Consider the following 27,937-nt stretch of genomic DNA (forward strand, 5'->3'; position numbering starts at 1 on the left):
GAGAACTGTGTTTTCTTGGAGTAGTAAAACGTATTAATTACAGCACAAGGCCAGGACCCTTAGGTATTTAGACCTTCAACAGAGGCCGTCACCTCCCTCTGCCCGAGATCCTCTCCACGAGGCTGGCCAGGGCAAAACCCTGAAGGTTTCTGAGTGGCTCCAAGGCAGCATTCCAAAGCACGGTTTGGAGACCTTAAAAAAAACCATACGAAGGGATCCCGGGAATCAGACCAGATGGCTTTCCGGGAAGGTATTTAGCCTAACTTGGGCTAAAGAACAAAAATAACCACTAGGAGGTTTGGGAAGGCGGGGGGCGGGGGGGTGGGCACGGGTATGTAGGGGTGGTGGTGCGACTTTTAATTACCTTTTCTATTTAACAGAAATCATACCGAGGAGGACGGCTTGGTAAATGGGAGTAAACGGGGCACCGGGCAGAGAGGCGGGCGCGGGCGCGGAGGAAGAGGTGTAGCAGGAGGCAGCTACTTCCGTAACCACACGTAGTTCGGCGTCCCCCGGTGGGACAGCAGCAGCGGAGGCCCTTCGCGCCCGGGACAGCGACGTTGCCTTCCCGCACGCAGGGTCTCCGCGCCCTCCCTCCAGCGCACTCGGCGTGGGCGGGGGCAGCGGGCAGGAGGATGGCGGTGGGAATGCAGGGGGAGGAGGGTCGCAAAGCCGGAGGAGAAAGAGCAAGAGAAGGCGCCGGACACTAGATCCAGCGGGGGAGGAGGATCTTGGAGGGAGGAGGAGGACCTGCTGAGAGGCGGGAGGCGAGTGCACAGTAGGAGCCGGGAGACCAAGACAGCGGCGGGGAGGGGCCGGGCCGTGGGCGGGGCGGGCCGTGGGAGGGGCTTATGGAGGCTTGAGGGCACTCCGGAGGGAGCCGAGGCGAGAAAGGCCGCGACTCGCCCCGCCCCCAGGCTCCGCCCCCGCCGCGACGCGGGCCGCCCCTCCTCGCCAGCTTGCTTCCTGGCGGCGCCTCGCGCGGAGGAAGACCTGGCGGTGCAAGGCTGCAGCTCTGCCGGCTATTGCTCTGAATACAAAAGAGCCTTTCTCACGCCCCTGCGCCCTTCCCGGCCCGGGACCCCCGGACGGAAGGAGCTGGCTCGTTGGACGCTGGAGACGACAGCTGTCGGGGCCACACCACCATTTCTGTGGTTCTTGCAGAGAAGTGTGGTTCCAAGTATTTATTTTAAAGGAAATTTTAATAATGATTATAACGATGACTTTTGTCCCCTCTTCCAATTTAAGAGAAAAAACAAACAGGGATGAAGGCGTTTGAAGCCCCGGCAAGTGCCCAAGAAAGCTAACCTGCCCAGGTCCGGGTCTTCCCGGGCCCTCTCATACTTCAAAGGCGTTAATTAAGCAAGCTCTGGGCCTCCAGCTTTGTGGCTTCGTTTTCCGACTCAGCTAAATGATGAGAATGGTCTTCCCAGACTGTAAACGGAGTATTGATCAGCTTCTGAGTCTTCAGATGAGCTAGTCTTGCTTGTAGAATTACATGGTTCTCGAAGCTGGAAAAAAGAAATGGCCTGGTTGTCAGCACTCGCCCAAACGCTAAGGTTACTTTTTTGAACAGAATTGGGAATTAAACTGCCAAGACATCGGTAACGAGCAGGAATTGGGATTGTTCCTGCATTTTCTTCCACCTCCTTTAACCTTCCTATTTCATGTATTGTGTCTGTGACAGGAAGCCCAGATCAATTAGCAGGAGAGGAAAAAAAGGCAAGAACTCTTGGAATCAATAACCGAACCGTTCACTGCTTCTCTACTGCCCCTTAATCATCCTTTAGCGGTAAGATTTTTTTCCCCCTGTCTTCCCTACCATCCCTTTAGTCCAGACATTCCTGGGCGTGGATGTCTCTGCTTTCCAGTGTTACATCATGAACTTCTTGAAGACAGGACCCAGAAATATAAATATGCAGAAGATGGTTACCAAAAGCATTAGACACCAAGCAAATACTTTTTAAAGTGAGAATACTGTTAGTGATGGTTGAAATTTTCATTCAGTCCTTACTTATTGCTGAAAATCTCATTCAGTCCCTACTTGCTGCTGATGCAGGAATGTGTACATTTTACATCTCAGTGCTTGTTCCCATTCCCCCAAATATAATGCCTATTTTTTTTCAAATTAAGATTTTTGCCTTGGCCTATAAATTACAAGTTGTGATTTACTCTTTACTCAGAACTCTAGGCCCAAGGCTTCCCAAACAAGCACCCCATATTAATTGTGTGGGGTGTGCCTGTGTGTGTGTTGTACTTTTAGCCTGTTGCACCATATAAACAAGAGCAGGATGTAATGTCATTAATTTGTCGGTAATTGTTGACTAAAAAGAAGCTACTGTGAGTATAGAAAATTCACTTTAGGGGAGGGGGTCGGGGAAGCACCTCGAAGAGACAGGCAACTGTTCCCTGGAACAGCTGCGGACACTGGCAGCGGAATTGCTTGGCATCAGTACGACTCTGTGCAGCAAGAGGGATTTATTTATTTAACAATAGTTCATGATTCTCCCGAGCAACTCCCAGGAGGCCAGCTAGCAGTAAATATACTTTCAGGAAATCAGCTACCCTTCCTAGAAGCAGGCATCAACCCTACAGGGAAGAGAGGTCCCTGGCTGCCCGCATAATACAACATTCAGTGGACTGCCCAGCTTCAAATGCCCCCGAACAACTCCCTCCACTGCCTGCCACAGCCCTGCCCTCCCGTGCTAGGAAGGTTACCTGGTAACTTTCTGGAAGGCCACCATTAAATAGATTAGCTACCTGGGAACTGGAGGTGGGCCGTTTCAACCCTGTCCCATTAGCGAAATTTATCAGATAAGCCTGTTGGTGCCCACAGACTAGGATTTTCCAAAGTGATATGTATATATACTGGTGGTTCTTATGATAATGTTAGATGATAGTTGAGTAACATTTTTATTTTAATGGTCAGGTTTTGGGTTTTTTTGGCCTTGCTGTGGTGCGGCAAGCGGGATCTTAGTTCCCCCACCAGGGATCAAACCCATGCCCCCTGCAGTGGAAGCTTGGAGTCTTAACCAATGGACCACCAGGGAAGTCCAGGTTTTTGTCTAATGCACATAACTAGCATACCAAACCCATGGTATTGTAAATATAATTACTTAGGGTGAGGCCACATTTTTTAAGTCAATTTAAAGAGAAATCTTAAGCAGAAGTAATAGGATAGCAGAAATCGTTGTAACTTTTATATTAAATGAGGTGAAGTCAGTAGGGTGCTTGTAGAAACCAGTTTTTATTCTTTCTTTCTCTAGAAGTCTCTGCCAGAACTCTTAAGATATAAGAAGAATCCCATTTTCATATCCTGTTAAAAATTACTGGGTTTTGAGAATGTCTGAGTAGGCAAGACAAAGCCCCTGCTCTGGAGGGCCACGTCAGGGGGAGCGGGGACAGGAGATGTTGGGTAGCAGAACGGGCACATGAGGAAGCTGAGCCCAGGACCCTGGGCACCCACGGTGGGTCCCCAGAAGGGGAGGACAATCTGAGAACTTATTGCCTTTTTCACAAGAGGTGGAATCCAGCAAATCCCTGATGTCACTGATGAGAATTTGGACCGTAGGAGAGAAATTCCAGTCCCTAAAAGCCTCTTAGAGGCTTGTTTCCAAAATAACTGTAGATATCTAAACAAGAAATGTTCATGATGCTTTTGGGAAGACTACTTATCAGAATATTCTATTTCTATAGTCTTTTCTATTTATCACATGATTGTAAATTGTGGATTACCTTCACACCAATTCTAAACACACACACACCTCCACCCTCACGGCTACACTGTGCAAAATCACTGACACTCCCAGGGATCCACTGTTGGGTGACAAGTGAAAAGATTCTTACATGCTTCAGGAACTCTCTCCTTAGTCAGCTGTACTTCATCAGGTTCTCAGATGCTGGCTTTTTAATTCTGACATCTGGCATGAAGAGACAGACAGCCAGTGTGTAAGTGCTCGTGGTAGAGTCTATCATAGTATAAATAAATGAACTGTACAGACATTCCTAAACCATTTTTTTTTCCTAAACCATTTTTTAATCAATAGTTCATACACACTACCTACCTCACACACACACACACACACACACACACACACACACACATGCTACCCTCCCACCCCGACCCCCAGCTTCTGTCACCATCACAGCCTTTTCACAGGTGCACTCTTTTTCAGAGCTGCTGCTAGCAGTGCCTCTATGGGAATCCCCCCACTGTTTACTTCAGCTTCCTACCATCCTTACAGTTAGGAGAGGTATGTGCAATGACGTAACAAAGTGCATGATGGGAGGAAGGAGGCAAAAGGCCTTAAATGACTTCAGACTCTGGAATGGATGAAGATATCAGATAAAGATCATAATTACAATAAAGGCAGAACATGAATGTAAAGTGGTAGTTTGGGATTGGACTTACAGGTTCTTTCATAACTTGGAGGTGCTAGAGGAAAATCCCCAGACAGAATTTGGTGTGCCTGTGAAAAAGAGAGGTAAAAATAAAACCAACCACATTCACAATAGAAACTTAATAAAATTCCTTTTCCACTGTTGTGTTTCCACTGTGTCATCCTCCCCATTCAAAAGGCATTTGATACTGCTGTCAGCAGCCACTATACTAACAGATACTAGCAATAGAATAGAAAGACAAAATTGGAGAAAATATTTATAAAATTGCTATCCTTATATGCAAATAGCTTACACAAGCCAATAAGAAAAAGCTAAACACCCTGGTAGAAAAATGGGCAAAGGAAGTGAATACAATCACTTCTCGTTGCTCATGGATTCCATATTTGAGAATTTGCCTGCTTGCTAAAATTTATATGTAAACCCAAAGTCAATACTCGCGGCACTTTTTAGATTGTTCAAGGACATGCCCAAAGTGGCAAACAGTTTGAGTCACCTGACATGCACAGTCTCGATGGAGGTCCAACAAGAGCACACTCTTTCTCGTTTCAGCTCTCATACAGTAAACAAAGTGTCCTTTTTGCAGCCAATTTAATGCCACATGTTCTGCATTCTCATGTTTTTTGTTAATGACTTTACTGTTTAAGATGGCCCCCAGGTGCAGTGCTGATGTGCTATCTAGTGTTTCTAAGTGCAGGAAGGCTGTGATGTGCCTTACAGAGAAAATACGTTTGTTAGATAAGCTTTGTTTAGGTACAGGTTATAGTGCTGTAAGTTCAACATTAATGGATCAACAATATATATTAAATAAGGTACTGTTAACCAGAAACACGCATAAGACAAATTTACATACGGTGAAAACCGTATGACCAGAGGCTCACAGAAACCTGACCCTCCATTTCCCTTAGGAGCAATAATAGTTCAGTATTCAGTGATTCAGTGTTAGTGGAGACTTTAGAAAAGATAACTACGTTGAATAATGAGAATTGACTATAAGTCACAAAAGAGCTATGAGTAACTAGTACACAGAAGATGCTCAACCTCACTGATAATCAAAGAAATGAAAGTTAAAAGGAGATTGAAAACAGCAAAATTATTTTTTAAAGCCAGTGTTAGAGAAAATATCGGAAAACAGGCACTCTTGTGGACTGCTAGTTCATAAGGCTAATTTTCTGGAAGGCAATTTGGCTGTACATCAAAATTTAAAATAAGCATACCTTCTAACCTAAGAATTCTACTTATGGGAAAGGACTCTGAGATGATGATTGTACAGTTCTAAAAATTTATATTCAAATTTACTGATCCCAGCACTATTTATAATAGTTAACAAATTTTAAAAACCTAAATGCCCAGCAACATGGCATATTTTTAAATTGATACATCCAGTCAATGGAATATTATGTATCCATTAAAATAATGATTGTGTTAACGTTGAAGATGCCCATGAAAACAGTAAGTGGTTAAAGCAGATTACAGAGGACTAGAGTACATCCCATCAATGTACTCTAAGTGTATGCCTGTGCGCATCTTTATGTATGCATAAGTATAGAGATAAGTTTCTAAGGAAGTTCACTAAAATGTTAGTGGTGATTATCCCTGGGGAGAGGGGAAGGATTTCAGGTGACTTTTACTTTTGTCTCTATTTCTCTGTATTATTTGAAAGTTTTCAATCAGAGAAAAGCTGTTTTTGTTTTTAACTGTCAGTGTAGTATGTATCGTTATTGTCACACATGGGAAAGAGGAAAAGTTGGTGACTATTAAAGAAAGTACAGTATCATTAGTTCACAATTATAATATTGGTTAACTCTGTTTCTCCATCATCTAGAGGAAAGCTACACACATAATAAGCACTCAGGAATAAATGTTTAATGAATGAATATATTAAACAATAACTCCAACTCCCTCCAGTTTTTTTTTAATAAATAATATGCAATATGCAATCATTTAAGCTCTACATGTAAATGATCACTGAGAAACGTTGCACTTACCACTCCATGCTTGACATCAATGAATTTTTAAAGGAGCTGGTTATATGAGGGAATAGTCCTGCGTGCAAATGAAGAAGGAAAACCTTCTTCAAGGATCAAGCCCAGTGCTAGAATAAAATTTCTTACATTCCCAATTAGGCTATACCAACAAATTGTATACACATCACTTATTTCCCTTTAGAATCTGACCAACAGAAAAGTAAGAGGTAAGACAAAGCTATAAATAAAAGTTAAGTCATAGTAAACATTCTGGAGCTTCTGGGGTGGCTGGGTAAAGTTGTTTGCTTTTTATAGTACATATTTCAATATTATTTTAAAAAGAAAACCATACTGATAATAGCTAAGAAGACATTGAAATTGAGTCTATAAAAAATAGTGTTATCAGAATAATTCAGTTTTATATGTCCTTTGGCTTTCTCTATGAGGTTTTCCTGAAGTAAGTCTAAACTAGGGACTGTGTTTCAGTCTTTATTAATTTTCTTAAATTTTAATTCAGCTACAAAATAATTCTTTGTGTCCCCTCTCCCCCATAAAAAAGAAAAGTTAACCTTTCAAATGCTCTACACTTTTAAAGATTTTAATTTTTTAGAGCAGTCTTAGGTTCACAGCAAAATTGAGAGAAAGATACATAGAGTTCCCATATACCACCTGCACCCACATATGCATAGCCTCTCCATTATCAACATTCCCCCACCAGAGTGTTAATCATTGTTACAATTGGCACACCTACACTGGAACATCATAATCACCTAAAGTCCACAGTTTCCATTACAGTTCCCTGTTAATGTTGTACATTCTATAGGTTTGGACAAATCTATAATGGCATGCACCCATCATTATAGTATCATACAGAATATTTTCACTGACCTAAAAATCCTCTGTGCTCTGCCTATCTATCCCTCCCTATACAAATTTTAGAATCACTTTGTTGATACCCACAAAATAACTTGCTGGGATTTTGATTGGGTTTGCACTGAATCTAATTTCAAATTCTACTTGTTCATTGCTGGTATATAGGAAAGCAATCAACTTTTGTGTATTAACCTTGTATTTTGCAACTTTTCTATAATCACTTGTTACTTCCAGGACTTTTTTTGTCAATTCTTTTGGATTTCCTGCCTAGAAAATTATGTCATATGTGAACAAAGACAGTTTTATTTCTTCCTTCTCAATCTCTATACCTTTTATTTCCTTTTTTTGTCTTATTGCATTAGCTGGTACTTTCAGTATTATGTTGAAAGGAGTGGTGAGAGGAGAATCCCTGCCTTGTACCTGATCTTAGTGGGAAAGCTTTGAGTTTGTCATTAAATATGATGTTACCTATAGGTTTCTTTTGTAGATTTTCTTTATCAAGTTAAGGAAGTTCTCGTCTTTCCCTAGTTTACTGAGACTTCTCCTAGTTTACTATCATGAATGGGTGTTGAATTTTGTTAAATGCTTTTTCTGCATCTATTGATATGATCCTGTAGGATGTTTTTTGTTTTTGTCTTTTGCTTATTGATGTGATGGATACATTAATTGATTTGTGAATGTTGAACCAGCCTTGCATACCTGGAATAAATATCTCTTGGTTGTGGTTATAATTCTTTTTATACATTGTTGGATTTATTTGCTAATACTTAGTTGAGGATTTTTGCATCTGTGTTCATGAGATACGTTTATCTGTATATCTCTTGTAATGTCCTTGTCTGGCTTTGGTATTAGGGTAATGCTTGCCTCATAGAATGAATTAGGAAGTATTCCTTCACCTCTTAATCTCTGAAAGAGATTGTAGAGAATTAGTATAATTTCTTCCTTAAGTGTTTGGTAAAATTAACTGGTGAACCCATCTGGGCCTATTGCTTTCTGCTTGGGAATGTTATTAATTACTAATTCAATTTCTTTAATAGATATAGGCCTATTCAGATTGTGTATTTTTTTCTTGTGTGAGTTTTGGCAGCTTGTATCTTCAAGAAATTGGTCCATTTCATCTTGGTTATCAAATTTGTCAACATAGAATTGGTCATAGTATTCCTTTAGTATCTTTTTTTTTTTTTTTTTTTTGCTGTATGCGGGCCTCTCACTGTTGTGGTCTCTCCCGTTGTGGAGCACAGGCTCCGGATGCACAGGCTCAGCGGCCATGGCTCACGGGCCCAGCCGCTCCATGGCATGTGGGATCTTCCCGGATCGGGGCACGAACCCGTGTCCCCTGCATCGGCAGGCGGACTCTCAACCACTGTGCCACCAGGGAAGCCCTTTAGTATCCTTTTAATGTCCATGGGCTCTGTAGTGATTTCCCTTCTTTCATTTATTTCTGATAGTAATTTATGTCCTTTCTTTATTTTTTTCTTAGTTAGCCCAGCTAGAGGATTATTGATTTTCTTGATCTTTTCAAAGAAACAGCTTTTTGTTTCCTTTATTTTGTCTCTTGATTTCCTGTTTTCAACTTCATTGATTTCTACTCTACTACGTATTGTTTCTTTCCTGTTGCTTACTATGAATTTAATTTGCTCTTCCTTTTCTAGATTCCTAAGGTGGAAACTAAATTGATTTTAGATCTTTGTTCTTTTCTAATATATGCATTCAATGCTATAAATTTCCCTCGAAACGCTGCTTTTACTGCATTCCACCAGTTGTGATAAGTTGTGTTTTCATTTTCTTTAGTTCAAAATATTTTAAAATTTCTCTTGACGTTTCTTCTTTGACCCATGTGTTATTTAGAAATGTATTGTTTAATCTCCATGTATTTGGGGATTTTCCAGTTATCTTTCTGCTATTGATTTCTAATTTAATTCTACTGTGGTCTGAAAGCAGACATTCTATGATTGCTATTCTTTTAAATTTGTTAAGGTGTATTTTATGACCCAGAATGTGGTCTATCTTGGTGAATGTTCCATGTGAGCTTGAGAAGAATGTATTTTCTGCTGTTGTTGGATGAAGTTATTTAATAGGTGTTGATTATATCCAATTGATTGATATGTTGTTGAGTTCAACTATGTCCTTACTCATTTTCCTCCTTCTAGATCTGTCCATTTCTGATAGAGAGGTGTTGAAATCTCCAACTATGATAGTGGATTCATCTATTTCTCCTTCCTATCAATTTTCACCTCACGTAGTTTGATACTCTGTTGTTAGGTACATACATGTTAAGGATTATTATGTCTTCTTGGAGAATTGACCCCTTTATCATTATTATTATTTAATGCCCTTCTTTATCCCTGATAATTTTCCTTGTTTCAGAGTCTGCTGTGTCTGAAATTAATAGAGCTATTCTTCCTTTATGTTTCATTGGTATTAGCATAGTATATTTTTCTCCATCTATTTACTTTTTTATAGCAATTATTATGATTTGAAGTGTTTTTTTTAATTTTTCATACTACCAAGCATCTCAAAACTTTCTCAGTTACTTAGTTTGGTTTGTAAGCATTTATTTTCTATTTTTGTAAGCATTTATTTTCATTTAACTTTGTATGGTATTTCTAAAACTTACATATGATGAAAATCAAGTCCATCCACTTTCAATCTATACGTGTCTTTATATTTAAATGGGGTTTCTTGTAGATAGCATATAATTGGGTCTTGTTTTTTGATCTACTGATAACCTCTTGTCTTTCAATTAGTGTATTTAGACCATTGATGTTCAAAATGACTATTGATACAGTTGGATTAACATCTACCCTATTTGTTTTATTTTCTACTTGTTGCCCTTATTCCTATTTTTGTCTTCCACTTTTTCTGCCTTCTGTCATTTTAAATGAGCATTTTATATGATTGTATTTTGCTCCTTTCTTAGTATAATAATTCTACTTCTTTTTTTTTACTTTTATAGTAGTTGCCCTAGAGTTTTCAATATACATTTACAGCTAATCCAAGTGTAGTTTCAAATAACACTATAGCACTTCATGAGTATACCTTATAATAATAAAATACTCCTATTTCCTCCCTCCTGTTTCCTGTATTATTTTTGTCATTCACCTCACTTATATATAAGCATAGGTATATAAGTATATACATAAGACATATACATATACATAAGCATACATAATTGAATACATTGTTACTACTATTATCTTTGAACAAACTTATCTGTTAGATCAATTAATAAGAAAAATTAAAGTTTTTATTTTACCTTCACTTACTCCTTCTTCAATGCTTTTCCTTTTTTTAATGCAGATGCAAGTTTCTGACCTATATTATTTCCTTCTCGCTAAAGAACTTAACATTTCTTGCAAGGCAGTTCTACTGGCAAAAAATTCCCTCAGTTTTTGTTTGTCTGAGATAGTATTTCTTTCTCCTTCACTTTTCAAGGATAATTTCACAGGGTATAGAATTTCAGGTTAGTGGGGTCTTTCTGTCAACATTTTAAATATTTCACTCTACTCTCTTCTTGCTTCCATGGTTTCTGAGAAGAAGTTGGATGTGATTCTTATCTTGTTTCTTTATAGGTAAGGTGTTTTTCCCCTTTGGCTTCTTTCAGGATTTTTTCTTTAACTTTTACTTTCTGTAGTTTGAAAATGATATGCCTATGTAGAGTTTGTTTGTTTGTTTTACATTTATCCTTCTTGATGTTCCCTGAGCTTCCTGGATCTGTGGTTTGGTGTCCAACATTAATTTGTGAAAATTCTCATTCATTATTGTTTTATATATTTTTTCTATTTCTTTTCCTGGTGTGCCCATTACACCTTCTATTGTCCCACAGTCTGTTCTGTCTTTTCTGTCTTTGTTCTCCTTGCCTTTCCGTTTTGGAGGTTTCTATTGAGGTAACCTCAAGCACAGAGATTTTTTTCCTCAGCTGTGACCAGTTTTCTAATAAGCCCAACAAAAGCATTCTTTCTTTCTGTTACACTGTTTTTGATCTCAGCATTTCTTTTTGGTTCTTTCTTAGGATTTCCACGTAGGCTTATATTGCCCATCTGTTCATGTATACTATCTATTTCATCCATTAGAGCCCTTAGAATATTAACCATAGTTGTTTTAAATTCCTGGTCTGATAATTCCAACATCCTGCCATGTCTGGTTCTGATGCTTGCTCTGTTACATCAAATTGTGTTTTTGCCTTTTAGCATGCCTTGTAATTTTTTCTTGATAGCAGAACATGTTGTACCAGGTAAAAGGAATTGCTGTAAATAGGACCTTAAATAATGTGGTGGTAAGTTGTAGGGGGAGGGGAAGCATTCTATAGTCCTATGATTAGGTCTCAGCCATTTAGTGAGCCTGTGCCTCTGGACTGTGAACTTCACAAGTTTTTCCAAGTTTTTTTCTCCCTGCTTAGGTAGAACAGAATGGCTAAAGTGGACTGGAGTTGGGTATTTCTTTTCCCACATGGAAAGCTTGAGTAAGCTGGAGTTGGGTACTTCCATGCTCCCAGGTCAGTTAGGCTATGATAACACCCTGGCAGATTAGGCTCTGGTTAACTAGCTTCTCATGAGGGTAGACCTTGTTAAGAAGAATATAGTGCTCTGGAGTATTTCAAAATGGTTCCTTTTTCCCCTCCCCCTACCAGAAGCACAAGGGGATTTTTCTCTGATATTTACTGTGGGTACCTGGTCAAGTTCCTGGGGGTAAATCTCATAATACTGTAGGGGTTGCCCTATGCCTGGGTCCTTTTAGAATTTTTCACTCTCAGACTTGTCTACATTGAGCCTCCAGCAATTTGTCAGCAATAACTGTTCAGGTATTCCAACCCTGGCACTGGTTCCCATAGTGGCTTCCACTTGTGAGACTCTGCTCTGCTAAGTTGTGACTCTCTGAATTCATCTGTCTGTCTCTTCAGTCTTGGGGGTGGCGGTTTTCCCTGTGTCCTCACCTCTCTTATGGATCTAAGAAGAGTTGTTGATTTTTCAGTCTCTTCAGCTTTTTACCACATTGTGAGGATGGAGTGGACTCTTTCAAGCCCCTTACATGCAGAACTGGAAGCCAGAAGTCAAGGTAAATTTATGCCTGGAACATTCTTCCATGATACACAGCTTATACTCTTAGAATCGGAGGGAACCAAGACTATGCTGAAATTCTAAAGCTATACGTTTTTCTCAAGGTCTGAAGAAGCTCTGGTGTATTTTTTAACAATTTTATTGAGGTTCATCCACATTCCATATTTTGTTCTTTTTATTGGTGGGTAGTTAGTATTCCATTGTATGAATATATCAGATTTTGTTATCCATTCACCAACTGATGAATGTAACGGCTCTTTCCAATTTTCGCTACTATAGATAATACTGCAGTGGACATTCACGTGCAAATCTTTGTGTAGACATCTGTTTTCACTTCTCTTGAGTGGGTACCTAGGTGTGGAATTGTTAGATCCTATTGTAAATTTATGTTTAACTTTTAAAGAAACTGTCAAGGTGTTTTCCAAGGCAGCTGTGCTACTTTACATTCCCACCAGCGATGAATGAAGGTTCTGGTTTCTCCACATCCTTACCAACATTTGTCTTTGCGATTATAGCCATTGTTATGAGGAAAAAATTATAAGTTATAAATTTCCTATAAGATGGAAAAATTAAATTTGATTAAAAGTAAATAAAAATTGATTTAAAAAGGTAAAGAGGGTCTGGTTTGGCATAAAATGATGGGGCCTGGTCAACAGGGATGAGTCAAGGGAGAGGAATAGCATTTGGCAGATCCTCATTATTTGTGCTATTTTATGCTGATAAAGTTTAAAAAACAAGCTATCTTAAGCTAAAGTCAAATAAAGAGTTTAATAATTATTTAGCTAAATTCAAGGAAAACTCACTTTTTCACAGCGGCAGTTAAAGCCTGTGGATTAGAAGTTCATCCTGCGTAATTAGCTCTGATTATTCCATTGGCTTTTAAATCCTTAGCTTTTCAAAGCTCTATAAGACTTTTATAAATCCCATAGGCCTGCCAGAGGCTTTAGGTAGTTTTTTGTCACCCTTCTTTCAAGAATTATATGAGATAATCATTAATCACTAAATTATATTATTTTATAATATAGAAGTTTTATAGAAAGTAACTTTGAGGCGTTTGATGGATTATAGGGGGAAAACAGGCATTAGAATTTGTGCTAGACCACTGCATGAGGGATTTACACATTTATGCTCATCTTGTAGCCAAACTTGGTCATTTTTCTAACTGAGCTAGAAACATCTCTCATTTTCTTCAGTCTGTTTATGGAGAAGAACACCAGCAAAAGCTCCCATATGTTGGAGTTTGGTCAGCTGACGATTTTTTTCTTTGCAAGTTAACAGTTGACAAACTAGAGCCCACAGTGCAACTTGACCTTGGCAGTTTCAGCTGGCCTTTTAATTAAGGACATTTACCATTACCCTAATTTGCTACTGTGTATCCACCTCCCTGCTTCCACTTCCTCCTCCTAGAATTGCAACCAAATTGGGCAATTTTGTTGATGAAACTAACAATGTCAGTAACGGCCAACAAATTCTACCTTACATATTAGGTCCATAAATCTTGCCCCAACCCTGTTGGAATGCCACAGGTATTTGGTTCTAAAAGTGAATTATCAAGAAAGCAAGTGTGGGTTTGCGAGCACCGTTCTTTCAGAATCAGAGAAGCTCAAGTTTGGAAATATTCTTGGTCTTCTAATCATGTAGTCCACCTGCTGGGTATCTGTCATTGTACTGCTCTCAGCTGTATTTGTGATTCCGTTTTCTTATCTTAGATTAGGGGATCATATGATCTCCTACCTACCCATCCCTGAGGTCCTTGAAACTTTGAGTTCCTTGAAATGAAGCTTCATGAACACAAAACATAATGTTGGAAAGTGAAGAAAAATAGTTTTTAACCTTTTTGGAGTACTGTGGTCTCAAATTGTATGTACACAAAAGAGGAGAATTTAGATCAAAGATTAACAACACTTAACCAAGAGTCCATGGACACCCTGGAGGGATCCAAGAGGTACGCATTGTTGGCTTGTAGAAGTGTCTCAATGGATGTTTTTCCGAAGATAGGGCCCAGAGCTTTCATCAGGCTTTTCAAAGTGCCTCAAAAATATAAGTATTTCAAAGAGAGAATTGCTAACCATTGGGATAGATGACAGAGTGAATCTTTTCCTGACAGATTTTTAAGAATAAGGTATTTAATGGTCTGTATATTAGGTAAAATTTTTTCTATCAGTATTAAGTTTCTTACGTGCGATAATAGTATTACAGTTATGTAAGAGAACATTTTTTTTTTTTTTTTGCTAAAAGAACATTCTTAATTCCTAGGAGTACATGCTGAAATATTTAAGGATATACTGTTATTATGCCTGTAATTTACTCTCAGTAGTTCGGCAAAGAAGTGCTATATACAAGTATCAATAGGGAGAGACTGAGATAAAGCTGTATGTTAACAAATGTGGCAAAATGTTAACAATTGGTGAATCTGGGCAGAGAGTAGGCAAATATTGGTTGTTCAATTCCTTCAACTTTTCTATGAATTAAAAAAAAAAAAATTAGGACTTCCCTGGTGGTCCAGCTGTTAAGACTCCACGCTCCCAATGAAGGGGGCCCAGTTCGATCTCTGGTCGGGGAACTAGTTCCCACATGCCACAACTAAAGATCCTGCACTCCGCAACTAAGACCTGGCGCAGCCAAATAAATAAATATTTTTTAAAATCTTTAATTATGTATAATAAGGCATTCACTTATCTGCCTTAATTTCATAATTATAGGCAAGGAAGTGCTAGTATCATATTTTATAGATGGCTAAAACCAGGCAGAAAAAGATTAAGAAAACCAGGCAGCAGCATCCCAAATTACATTGGAGCCATAACCAAGGACAGACCTAAAAACAGTGTCTTCTTCCCATCTTCTCCCCACATAGCTCCAGCCCGTCCCGTAGGCAGACCCATGGTTTGTTCACACAAGCCCCTGAAATCACTGTAGTGCCCACTGTCGTGCTATCTTTTAAGTTCACGGGCAAAAGCAATCGCAGCCACTGCCTAGTCGATGTTTTGCTTGAACAGCAAAGTATGCACAGTAACAGATGGCATCTTGTGACCTTCTTAATAACAGGCTCAGCTGCCAATGTTCCCTTGTGTCCAGTCTCTGCAGGGAATTTGGAAACTCTTGCCTTACACTTGAATATTTTCTGACAAACACATTTAACCATTTATTAGACTGTTTCCTGATTTCAAATAGAGGAAAACAAAATTCCCAACTCCTGAAAGGGACGTTGGTATTCCGTGGGTCTGGGGGCCCATCCTGGGATTCTTTGGGGTGTGCTGGCCATCATCCGGCGTATCTGTCATTTTGAGTGTGGTGAGGACCTCAGTCCCAGGCAAAACGCTTCCCAGGCTGCCTGGATTTATGGGTGGCCAATATAAGCTTTTTTCTTTCTGTAGTTTAAAAGAAATGTATGCGCTTCCCACAGCCAGGCATACAAATTAACCAGAAAACAGACTAAATGCCGGCGTTAGAAGGTCCCTCTGCTGTGACAGCCCACACCAGGAGTGAAGTCGGGAGCCCCGTGGTGGGTGAGGCTTGTTCTAAGCCACTTTGCTCCCTTCCTTGGGCAGCTGCGCTGTCGAGCTCCACGGTGGCAGTGGGAAGAAGAGGGGGCGGGGGGCAAGGATTAGGTGAGGCAGTGGCCTGCCCGGCGGCCCTGCTGGTCCTCAGCTGTCCTGCAGGGGCAGCTCGCCTGTGTTAACAATGGAAGGCACACAAGAGTGGCCCTAGGAACAGCCAGGGTGGATATTCATGTCGAAGCCTGAGGAGTCCTCTTCTCCCCCAGCAGAATAGACCTGCAGGGCTTGCACCAGGAGGAATCCAGGAACAAGTCATATCAGTCCCCATCAGGCAACAGGTGTGGGGGGGGGATTGGTGGAGAAAGTGCTAGAACATTCTCAGTGCGGGTGGTAGGAGTGCAAAGTGTGGAACCTCAGGGATAAACAACTCAGGTGACAGGCACAAGATGGCGTGAATTCACATGCAGGAGGAGATAGGTAGGAATTAGGTTTCTGTTTGGCGGGGTGGGAGGTTTCATCTGGGGGTTTCTCCTGGTAGCTGAGGCAGAGGAGGGGAGTCTTTCCTCTTGGCCCCAAATCCTGGCCTTTGGAAAAGAGGATGCCTTGGAGAGGGGCGGCCCTCCAGATGCCTCCGCCTGGGAGATGCTGGTTTGGGTGTAGAGAAGCCTGGATGACGAGCTGCGAGTCTCTCCCAGGACAGCTGGGGCAGATTTTGCCTGGTTTGGTGGCCATCTTACCCCTTTACTGTTCCGTCCCGGGGCTGGCCTGTTGCTCCCTCCCCAGGCCGACCAGCACACCTGCAGGAAAAGTCCCTCTCTTCGGGCATGCCCTAACCCATCTGCCCCCACCTTCACTCTGGGGCCCCAGCCTCCAGAATCCAAAAGCCTTAGAAACGCTCCCAGAACGGCACAAGGGGGCACATCCCTGAGACGTTATGGAAACAAGGTGAACAAAGCTTGGAAGCCACAGGACACCCACATCACGAAGAAGAGGAGGGTACTCGCCCTGCCTCGGGCCCTACAGGCACCAGCTCTCCTCCCGCTCTCTTTCCTCTCTCCCGCTCATCCCCGATCGTGTTCACCGTCACGGGTTTATAGGACTGCGTGTGTATGTTTCAGATTTGGGTTCGCCTGGCTGTGCCTTGTTCAGCCTGTTACAGAGCCTGGGTTGGGGGTGGCGCAGCGTGTACATCTAAAACCACGTACCAAATGCAACAGTGCCATTTGGAACGCTATTTTTCATTCCTTTTTTTTTTTTTTTTTTTGGCCAAGCCGCGCTTGGCTTATGGGATCCTAGCTCCCCGACCAGGGATTGAACCTGGGCCCTCGACAGTGAAAGCACGGAGTCCTAACCGCTGGATCACCAGGGAATTCCCTCATTCAATTTTTAAAGTATTACAATTTTATGTGCTACTACAGAGGATTTTAAAGCCTGCCATTGGAAACACAAGTTTGTTTTTTTTAAACAACTTTATTGGAGTATAATTGCTTCACAATGGTGTATTAGTTTCTGCTTTATAACAAAGTGAATCAGTTATACATATGTCCCCATATCTCTTTCCTCTTGCATCTCCCTCTCTCCCACCCTCCCTATCCCACCCCTGTAGGTGGTCACAAAGCACCAAGCTGATCTCCCTGTGCTATGGGGCTGCTTCCCACTAGCTATCTATTTTACATTTGGTAGTGTATATATGTCCATGCCACTCTCTCACTTTGTCCTAGCTTACCCTTCCCCCTCCCCATGTCCTCAAGTCCATTCTCTAGCAGGTCTGTGTCTTTATTCCCATCTTGCCCCTAGGTTCTTCATGACCAATTTTTTTTTTTTTTAGATTCCATATATATGTGTTAGCATACGGTATTTATTTTTCTCTTTCTGACTTCACTCTGTATGACAGACTCTAGGTCCATCCACCTCACTACAAATAACTCAATTTAGTTTCTTTTTATGGCTGAGTAATACTCCATTGCATATATGTGCCACATCTTCTTTGTCCATTCATCTGTTGATGGGCACTTAGGTTGCTTCCATGTCCTGGCTATTGTAAATAGAGCTGCAATGAACATTTTGGTGCATGACTCTTTTTGAATTACGGTTTTCTCACGGTAAATGCCCAGTGGTGGGATTGCTGGGTCGTGGAAACACAAGTTTTTGAAAGGTTGCTTCAGTAAAAACTACATTCTAATTTTTGAAAGTACTTTATGAATTCCCTTTGGGAAGGCAAATTCTATGTAACAATCTGCCTCTATAAGGAAATATATTGTGGGAAAGAAAAAGTCAACCATGGAAGGTCCATAAAAACCACTGCTCAACATACAGTTAAACGATATCTGGTTTGTACTGAGCCCTGTCCTGGGTGCTGGAGTTACAGAGACGAAGAAGACAGACAAGTTCCTTCTCTCATGAAGCTTATGTTCTAGAAGAGGAAAGAGATAACAAGTAAACGAATACAATAATACATGGCAAATTAGGAACTAAGATGGAAATTAAAAATGGAAAGAGTGTGAAGAACTGACTTGAAATGTAGTGGCCGGGGAAAACCTCTTTGAAGAGGTGACATTTAAATTCAAACTTGAAGGATACAGCTCAGCAGAGCTGAGATCATTGCATTCCAGCAAAGAGAATGTATGTGCAAAGGTCCTGAAGTGGGAAATGGCTTAGCAGTTTCAAGTTTCTGAAAGAAGCCAATGTAACTGGAACAGAGTGATCAAAAGCAGAAAGGCATGGAATGAGACTGGACAGGTAGGCAGGGTCCCATTTGTGCAAGACCTTACAGCCTTGGTAAGGAATTAGGATTTGATTGCAAGTGTGACAGGAAACAGAGAAGTGACATCATCTTGTTTATGCTTTAAGATCTCCCTGTGTAAAGACATGACTTATGGGTGGTCTGGTGAGTTCTTTTTACTTTTGTAAGCCTCTTGAGGTTTGGAGAAGGCTTTGCAGGAGAATAAAAGTGAGAGTGAAAGAATAGGAGAAAAAGAAGTTGTTGAAAATGGACACACACACTCTTGAAGTAACATGACAAACCATATTCACGTTGCCCTCTTAGAATATTATTTGGTTCTTGTAAATATTTTTCTGGATCCTGTCATCCTTGTAAAAGGCCATATACCATAAAGAGAGTTCCAGGTAGCTGCTTTAGGGACTTGGAATTTGTTATGTGTGGCTAGGGAATGTCCCAAGAAGATCTTACACATGCTGTCACATCTGGGCTTTGATGTGGTCATTCTATAGATAACCTCTTCCCTAGTACATACTACGTCTCCTGGAAGAACAAGAATCAAAGAGCCCAGTGTACCCTTTTGCAAGGGTAAGTTGGGCTCATCCTGGAGGGACACAGGCATGGCCTTAAGAACGAGAAGAGGGAAAGGAACAGCCCGTGAGAGCTACCCCAGCTGCCCCGCATCCCACCTCGCTCTTCATAAATTGCTTCTGCTGGAGAGAAGCTTTTTAATTAAACAAAACTTGCTAGAATCTGTCTTAGAGAAAGTTGAATTGTTGAACAGTTACTGTCTGTGGTATTGCAGTTTTAGGATCCTTGATTTTAGTTTTTATTAGCTACTGCTTTGTTCTTTGAACATGAGAGATGAGCATATGAGGGGACAAAGAAGGGAAAAGCCACAACCATATCATTTGGAAAGAAAATTAATAGTGACGCAAAAGGAGAACCCGCCTTAGTGTAGGCAGAACAAATAAGATGGAACTCTTTGAAAGGCAGTCGTGAAAAAGAATTTGAGAACGTATTTCCTCTGATGATGTGAATCACACTTAAGAACAGCCTGTCTGATTTGCATATCTACGAATGGACACTTTAAAAAAAAATTTTAATGACATCTCTCATCTGCTATCAATTCTTCTTCGTTCTTTTTTAAAAAATTTTATTTAATTTATTTATTTTTGGCTGTGTTGGGTCTTCATTGCTGCGCAGGTGCTTTCTCCAATTGCGGTGAGCAGGGGCTACTCTTGGTTGCGGTGCGAGGGCTTCTCATTGCGGTGGCTTCTCTTGTTGTGGAGCATGGGCTCTAGGCACACGGGCTTCAGTAGTCGTGGCTCGTGGGCTCTAGAACGCGGGCTCAGTAGTTGTGGCGCACGGGCTTAGTTGTTCCGCAGCATGTGGGATCTTCCCGGACCAGGACTCGAACCTGTGTCCCCTGCATCGGCAGGCGGATTCTTAACCACTGCGCCACCAGGGAAGTCCCAATGGACACATTTCTACAAAGAGACAGACCAATGTCCACTAGTGGTGAGCAAATTTATCCAGTGGGCTTGTACTGACAATCTGATCCTTGGCTTTGTGTTTCAATTCCCTTCATTAGAAGCTTCTAGCACAAAGTTGATGATCCAAAACTTAGACATTGGACATTGAAAAGAAGCACAAAGGGAAGTTATCCTCTGGCCAAATTAAATAATTCTACTCTGATGTACTGTCACCTCTTAATGAAGAGTGTAGTCATCAGTTAAATTAAAATGACCATTTGAGGGGCTTCCCTGGTGGCGCAGTGGTTGAGAGTCCGCCTACCGATGCAGGGGATGCGGGTTCGTGTCCCAATCCGGGAAGATCCCACATGCCGCGGAGCGGCTGGGCCCATGAGCCATGGCCGCTGAGCCTGCGCGTCCGGAGCCTGTGCTCCGCAACAGGAGAGGCCACAACAGCGAGAGGCCTGCGTAACGCAAAAAAAAAAATGACCGTTTGAGGAAAGTGAAAAAGGCAACATGGGCGAGGTCCGTCAGTAAGTCATTATGAATACAACATTTATGTCCTTTCTACCTTTCCTCTACTAATACTTTACCGTAAAGACAGGAGGGGAGATATAGGAAAACAAAGCAATACCTATGGTACAGTGGTAAGTAATTTAATTTCCCTTACCCTAGCTCAGACTTGTCTCCGAGCTATGTAGTGTGTTTCAGTTTTACGTTTATTACTGCAAACGGGGAAAGAAAGTCTTTCCTGACTTTCACAATAGCACAGATGGTTAGCTGTCCTGTGTCTTGCCTCAACAGACCATACTGGGACACATAAAACCCATTTCAAATGCACTATTCCCATAAAGTTCAATTTTATTAAGAAAGCCAGCAGAATGGTGATAACCATTATTTAGGAGAACCCCATGAGGCTGCAGGGTGGTTCCTGACACCATCCGCCCTCCTCCCACAACACATGGGTACATATTGAACAACAAATCCAACAAAAAGTATTAACAGAATATTTTATAAGGTGCTTTAAAAATCCTAATTTGAGATAATCTTTAGTCTTATTAAACCTTCAAAGATTGAACCCTGAGAGGTGGAAATTATATGAGAAAAACCTATTGTGTTTCTTCCCCCAAAATCAGAGTGTGTGGCAGGAGGGCCAGCTGTCCCCTTCCACAGTGTGCAGTTGTTACTGGGAAGAGTCTACCCAGCCCAGGAATCTAAACTCTGTGGCATGTAGGTGGGGTCTTGTGACCGCTTCTCCCACTGGAATGTGAGCATATGAGATGTGAGTCATGTCCAGGCTGAAATGGTGAAAAAGCAGGGGTGCCTTCCCTACCCTTTATTCCCTCCCGCTGGATGGAGAGAAAGGACTCTGGTGCCCCAGGGGATGTGGAACCCCAAGATGAAGGAAGTCTGTGTCCTTAGATCACCCTGTGGAAGGTCTGTCTGCAAAACACCCTCCTGGGCCTTTAGATGAAGGAAAAAACTGTGTTTTAACGTGTTAAGCAACTGGAATGTGGAGGTTTATCTATTATAGCAGCCAGTGTTATCCTGATTTAACTAAAACTGGGTGGAGGTGGGTATAGATTAGTAAATGGAGTTTCCTAATTGGTCGTTTATAATAGTTTGTTTTTTCTTCCCAGTTCTTTGATGTACCCAGTAAAGCTCAGATTCCATTACCTAGAGCTCCAAGCTCTGTCAGAAGGTACATTTGGGACTAACATGGAGGAGGAAGTTTTTCTGCCCTGGAATAACTGTTATTTTTAAGAGTGACAGATCCAGAGTGGAACATGCTCGTTTTCTTGCTAGAGAAGCCTTGCCTTTAGTAGGCAAATGGAAACCATCTGGATGACAATCAACTATATAAAAGTTATCAAGACAGCAAACTTGGCCAAAGGGCTGTGCTCAGAACTGATCATGTTGCACTTACCTTTAACATCTGTGGTCTCTTGGAGACCAGCCCTGTGGGCAAAGCAGTTTGGCAATGACATCCTAAAGAGAGCAAGTACAAATTATAAGCTTATGGGTTTATAAGTCACAGACTATGGACTTAACAGGGCTTTTCACTCACCCTTTCATTTGATTTCTTAAACTTCGACGCTTCTTCTCTTCCTCTCTTTCCACACTCCCAACCGTAAAATCTCATTAAATCAACCCAAGTTGGACTTTCTCATTGTCTTTAGTGATTTGTTTGGTCCCTGATTTGTCATAAAAGGGTAAAGTGTTCAACTTTTGTACATGAAAATCTCAAACATTAAGTTCAAAATTGTTTTCACAGGATTTCTGAGACTTTCGCTAGAGAGTTGTTTTCAAAATAAGTGCTATGAATGGAATAGGAAATATTACGGTAATTATGTTGGTTTCCCAGGAAAACTTAGTAGCAATGGGGTAACTTGGGGATTCACAGATGCTGTGTCTATCTTTCAAAACATATCTGTAGTTCAGTTTCCCTGAATCCAGATATGACACTCGTTTTAGGCAAGCAGTTGGCTTGGCGGGAAGCACAGTCATCAATTTCTAGAGGGCGACACATGGTGGCCATCGTTTTAGGGCCTCTGATTGGGGGAAGGAGGGTCTCCGAGCTCAGGGGACCTGGAATGTGTGTGTGAGGTAAGGATAGAGGGGAATTATCTCAGCCTAAAGAGTTCTAAAATGCTCCTGGACATGTATTCAGCCCACAGACTAGCCCTAATAACTCCTGAGATGACAGCTGGTGGCCCACCCTGTATCTTTCTTCTCCTAACCTACAGCAGCAATTGAATCACTAGAGGGTATTACTTTTTAAATGTACATTTCTAAGCCCAACCCCAGTAATTATTTTTCCAGTAGGTTTGGGGCAGAAGGTCTGAGGCAGGTAATCAGTGGGCCAGTTTCCTGACTTCTATGGGAATCATTTCTTTGCTTCTCCTTATATTTCTTATTACCCAGGCAGATATACCCAACACTATAGTTTGGCTTAGACTGTTTTGTTTTTTTTTTAATTTTACGTAAATGGAATAATACAATATGTATTGCATCTGGCTCAAAACGCTCAATATAATGTTTGTGTCATTACAAGGTGTAACCATAGTTTGTTCCTTTGCGCTGGCATTGTATGATCACAGCACTGTCTATGCATTCTGCTGTAGATGAATAGTACATATTGTACGTTTGGCTTGTTTTCAGTTTTTTGGCTTTTATGAAAAATGCTGCTATGAACATACTTGTACATGTCTCTTGGTGCACGTGTGACAGTGCATTTCAGCTGGGTATATACTTAGAACTGCTAAGTCCTAGGAAATTTATAGCATCAACTTTAGAAAACAAGACCAAACTGTTTTTCTAAAGAAAACAATTCAATGCACATTCCCACCAGAGAGAGACCTCATTGAGAGCCCTCATTGTTCTACACTCTCACCAGCACTTAGTATTAATGGTGTTTTTAATTTTAACCTTTCTGGAAGATGACATGAGTAAGCTCATTGTGGTTTTAATTTACATTTCCTGATTACTAATGTGGTTAAGGACCTTTTGATAAGTTTATTGGTCACTTGGATATCTTGGTTTATGAACTTCATTTCAAAGTCTCTGTTCCATTTTTCTAGTGGGTTGTCTTTTTCCTACTAATTTGTAGGAGGGTTTTTTTGTTTTTTTTTTTTTGTTTTGGGGTGTTTTTTTGTGGTACGCAGACCTCTCACTGTTGTGGCCTCTCCCGTTGCGGAGCACAGGCTCCGGACGCACAGGCTCAGTGGCCATGGCTCACGGGCCCAGCCGCTCCGCAGCATGTGGGATCTTCCCGGACCGGGGCACGAACCCGTGTCCCCTGCATCGGCAGGTGGACTCTCAACCGCTGTGCCACAAGGGAAGCCGTGTAGGAGTTTTTTTATATGTATCATAGTTATGAGCCCTTGGTCAGTCACTGAATTGAAAATCTTGTCTTCCTCTCCGTAGCTCGCCTTTTCATACTTGTAAGGGTGTGTTTTGTTAAAGAGAACTACTTAATTTTAAGACAGTCCCATTTACTTCACTTTTTCTTTGTGGTTAGTGCTTTTTGTGTCTGTTTAAGAAATCTTTGCCAACCTCAAGATCAACAAGATATTCTCTATGTCGTCATCTAATGGATTTGCTGTTTTGCCTTTCACACTTAGGCCTCTAATTCATCTGGAATTAATCTACCTGGGATTGCAAACACGACCTTTCTCCACTGTTCTGCTACCTTCCTCATAAATAAGTGCCCATTTATGCATGGTTCTGTTTCTGGGCTCTTTATTCCCTTCCATTGGTCTATTTGTTATCTTTGTGCCACAATACCATCCTGCCTTAATTACTGAGGCTTCATAGTAAATTTTGTTATCTGTAGAACCAACCCTCTTACTTTGTTCTTTTTTGAGAATGTCCTGGCTATTCCCTGGCCTTGAATCATCTTGTCAAGTTCCACAAAAACACCTGTTGGAATTGCATAAATCAATTTGGGGAGAAATAATATTTTTATAATATTTAGTCTTCTAATCCATGAACATGGTTTATCTCTCCATTGACTTAGGTCTTTATTTTCTCTCACTAATGTCTTATAGTTTTCTGTGTGGAGATCTTACACATCTTTGATTATCTTTATTCTTAAAAACTTGACATATTTTAGCAAAGTGGCATTTTTTTTAAATTTTCATTTTAAAAATTGCATCTGGCTCAAATTAATTAATCTACCTGGGATTTCAAACACGACCTTTCTCCACTGTTCTGAGTGTTTTCACTGGTAAGTGAAAATTTGGTCTGATAAGTACTAATTTTCTTTTATATTTCCTGCTTTTAAAGATTCATGAAAATTTTGTATCATGCTCCTTCCTTTATTATAAAAATTTTTACTTTCCTTTATTATGAAAATGTTTCTGCTCTCCACTCTACCTGTGTTATAGGCATACCTTGTTTTATTGGACTTGGCTTTATTGTGCTTTGCAGATACCGTGTGTTTTACAAATTGAAGATTTTGTGGCAACGCTGTGTTCTCAGATGATGGTTAGCTTTTTTTTTAGCAACCAAGTATTTTTAAATTAAGGCATGAACATTTTTTTTAGACATAATGCTATTGCCCACTTAACAATATAGTGTATACATAACTTTTATATGTACTGGGAAACCAAAAAATTTGTGTGACTTGCTTTATTGGGTTACTCACTTTATTAGACCAAATTGCAATATCTCCGACACCCGCCTGTACTTTCCTATTGCTGCTGTAACAAACTAATGCTCCCTATTTGTCCCGTGGCCTTTTAGTGAGCCCTGGCACAGCGCCTCTTCATTTCAGAAGCATGATCCAACATGCTGCTGCTTTTTCATTCAGGGATTTGTCTCTATAAGTACCAATGCAGAAGGGAAAATCATTGCTTTTCAAAGAATTTGGGACTCTTCTGAAAGGCCCAGTCAGAGCTCTCACAGTTTTCATATTTTCTGGGTTTGTATACCTCAGGGAGTCCAAGGTTGAGATAGGGAAGCAAGCATTGCCTTGAAGATTGCCCTGCTGGCCTAGAGGTGCCTCAAAATTCACAGAATTAGCAAAGGGACTTCCAAAGTTAATTGAGGTGTCAACATACTCGAGAGCTATTCAAACTGCAGTGACTGTGTAGTTCACTGGAATACACCAGACGAGGCATCCAACTGCAAAGTACTTCTGAGACATTTTGGCTTTAAGCATTGTTTTGATAATTTGGAAAGCCCTGGAAGGCAAAATAACTAGTATTTGTTAGGGTATTATTTGAATTATTCCTCACGTCTCAAGTTGGAGCCAATGATCCAACTGATTTTCAAATAGATTTCCAGAATTTGGACAAGACATTTGACAGCCTACAGAGGGAAATACTGTAGGGAAATTCGAAATACTGCATTTCGAACCCTCAGCTTTTCCACATCCTCACTTAATGCTTTCTGTCTCAAACTCACTGAGTTGCTCGCAGCTCTCAGGTAACACCTGGGATTAAGTGCTCGCTGCCTTTGTGCACTCTCTCCTCCAGGCAGCCCTCCCTTCTCTCCCCACCTGCTAAACCAGCTCAGAAGAAAGCTGCTTTACAGAGCTCTTTCCAGAAACACAATACCCCTCCCCCCGCCACAGACACTGATAAAATCTCCTTCCCCTGTGCTGGTTACTTATTTCTGTGGTTTCAGTTACCCTATGAAACTGAAATTAATGTTTTCTGTAGGCCTGTCATAGGGCTTGGTTTATAGAAAACACTCAGAATATGTCTTTCGGGCCCCCAGCACTTGAATTCATCCAGAGACAATTCATGGTGAAGGGCAGAGGAGGGTCTAGTCGACGTTCCTCCTGATTCGAGGGAATTTTTCAATTCCCCAAAGTGGAAAAACTAGACAAGAAACAAAGTGAAGTTCTCAGGAGCACCTCTTTGCTGAGCAGAGAAGACAGAATATCTACATCTTAACCGAATACTCATATTTTAACTTTTCAAGAGTAAAGGTACGGGTTTCCCTGGGGGCGCAGTGGTTGAGAGTCCGCCTGCCTATGCAGCGGACAAGGGTTCGTGCCCCGGTCCGGGAAGATACCACATGCCGCGGAGCGGCTGAGCCCGTGAGCCATGGCTGCTGAGCCTGCGCGTCCGGAGCCTGTGCTCCGCGAGGCCACAACAGTGAGAGGCCCGCGAACCGCAAAAAAAAAAAAAAAGAGTAAAGGTAGTTGCACATAATTCTAGGAGTACTAAATAGACAATACAAACATAATTTCAGCTGGTAACTGACATTTAGGTCTTCCTCCCCCTGACATTTACCCAGGAAAATATACAGCGCGGAAGTCTACAAAGTGTCTCAGGGTTGACAATACCCTCCTCCTTCTAACAGCATTCTCATCTAGTTAGAGTGACATCGCCAGGGGTGAATCACAAAGCAACCGTACTGGTTACACTCAGGCCAGTGCCGCCCTGCTTGAAGTCGGCTGCACATGGAATCATCCAGCTGCTTTTTCCGGTAACTGCCCGCATATGTTGTTACAGACGAATCCGACCACCTTGTTTCATTCTGCCAAGATGCTCCAGCCTTCAGTCGGATCAGATCAAACTCTTGAGAAGTAAGAGGGCTAAAGGGCAGAAGAATTTGTGGAGTCAAGCAGAAGAAGTGTGACATGGCCTGCTCTGAAGGACGACTTTTCAAGCCCTCTGCGTAAGGAAGAATTAATTTCCTTTTTGTAGCAAGAACTAATTGACCCGCCTCACCAAACTCCGTGACTTCCGACAGTTCACAGAATGCAGAAGCTGAACTCTCTTAAAGTTGCCAAGCAACAGGTCACACAATTCCACAAATACCACCTTCCATCCCCCCAAATTTCAACTAGCAAACTTAGAAGTTATATAACTTTCTGGCTTTTGCTCTAAGCGATATACTGCTACAAATTATGGCAAGAAAGCAGGTGGCCACTGCTTTTATAAATAAAAGAGTGAAAGGTTTAAGATGTGGAACAAGAGGACAGTGCCAAGCATTCATTTCCTCTAAAGACTGGCCTCCAAGGGTCTGGAGGCAAACGTGCCCCTCTTGTGATGTCAGCGAGAGCAGGTGACTCAAACGGCTTCTTGCGCGTCGTACAGCAATGATGCTGAAGCTGGCGGCGTGCTGAAGTCGCCCCAGGACCTGGGAAAATCAGCACGCCAGCCCATAGATTCTGATTGACTTGGTCTGGAGTAGGGCCCAGGCTTTGGTAATTTTCAAAAGCTTATTTCTGGAAGGTTCTAAAGAGCAGCCAGGGTTAAGAATTAAGGTCACTGAAACACCACTGTGAACCTTTTTTAGGATCTTCTGTTCACCAGATTTCCTCTATCCTTCACTAATAATTACTCTAAACCTGGTTACTACGCTTGCCTCTCCTCCACACAATTGTTATTCATTGGCAAACCGGAACAGATCTTTCTATTTTTGTCCTTTCTCTGATCAATTCTTTTTTCTTTTAATTAATTTTTATTGGAGTATAGTTGCTTCACAATGT

General features: G+C 41.3%; 1 protein-coding gene and 1 long non-coding RNA gene across 3 annotated transcripts in view; one reads left to right on the plus strand and one right to left on the minus strand.

Moving 5' to 3' along the window:
* Nucleotides 1-337: 337 nt before the first annotated feature.
* The window catches only part of LOC111187709 (uncharacterized), a 53,497-nt gene continuing 25,897 nt past the window's right edge, over nt 338-27,937 (plus strand). Inside the window, exons 1-3 of one of the 2 annotated variants that reach the window (XR_002648246.2) lie at nt 338-1,559; nt 1,688-1,792; nt 12,210-12,293. This is a non-coding gene — a long non-coding RNA (uncharacterized LOC111187709). Of the gene's footprint in view, nt 1,793-12,209; nt 12,294-27,937 lie in introns of both variants that reach the window. The other variant, XR_002648245.3, reaches the window with a different exon arrangement.
* C5H4orf51 (chromosome 5 C4orf51 homolog) lies at nt 1,115-27,287 on the minus strand. Its single transcript, XM_089912404.1, is given in 7 exon segments — nt 1,115-1,511; nt 3,736-3,938; nt 4,412-4,469; nt 6,387-6,403; nt 6,406-6,444; nt 21,914-21,975; nt 26,858-27,287. Coding segments are annotated over 7 exon segments (714 nt in total). The 5' UTR covers nt 27,085-27,287; the 3' UTR covers nt 1,115-1,403.

The sequence above is a fragment of the Delphinapterus leucas genome, chromosome 5, assembly GCF_059928025.1.
Source record: "Delphinapterus leucas isolate spDelLeu-1000000601 "Yukka" chromosome 5, BTC_Dleu_Yukka2, whole genome shotgun sequence".
In the NCBI taxonomy this organism is placed as follows: Eukaryota; Metazoa; Chordata; class Mammalia; order Artiodactyla; family Monodontidae; genus Delphinapterus; species Delphinapterus leucas.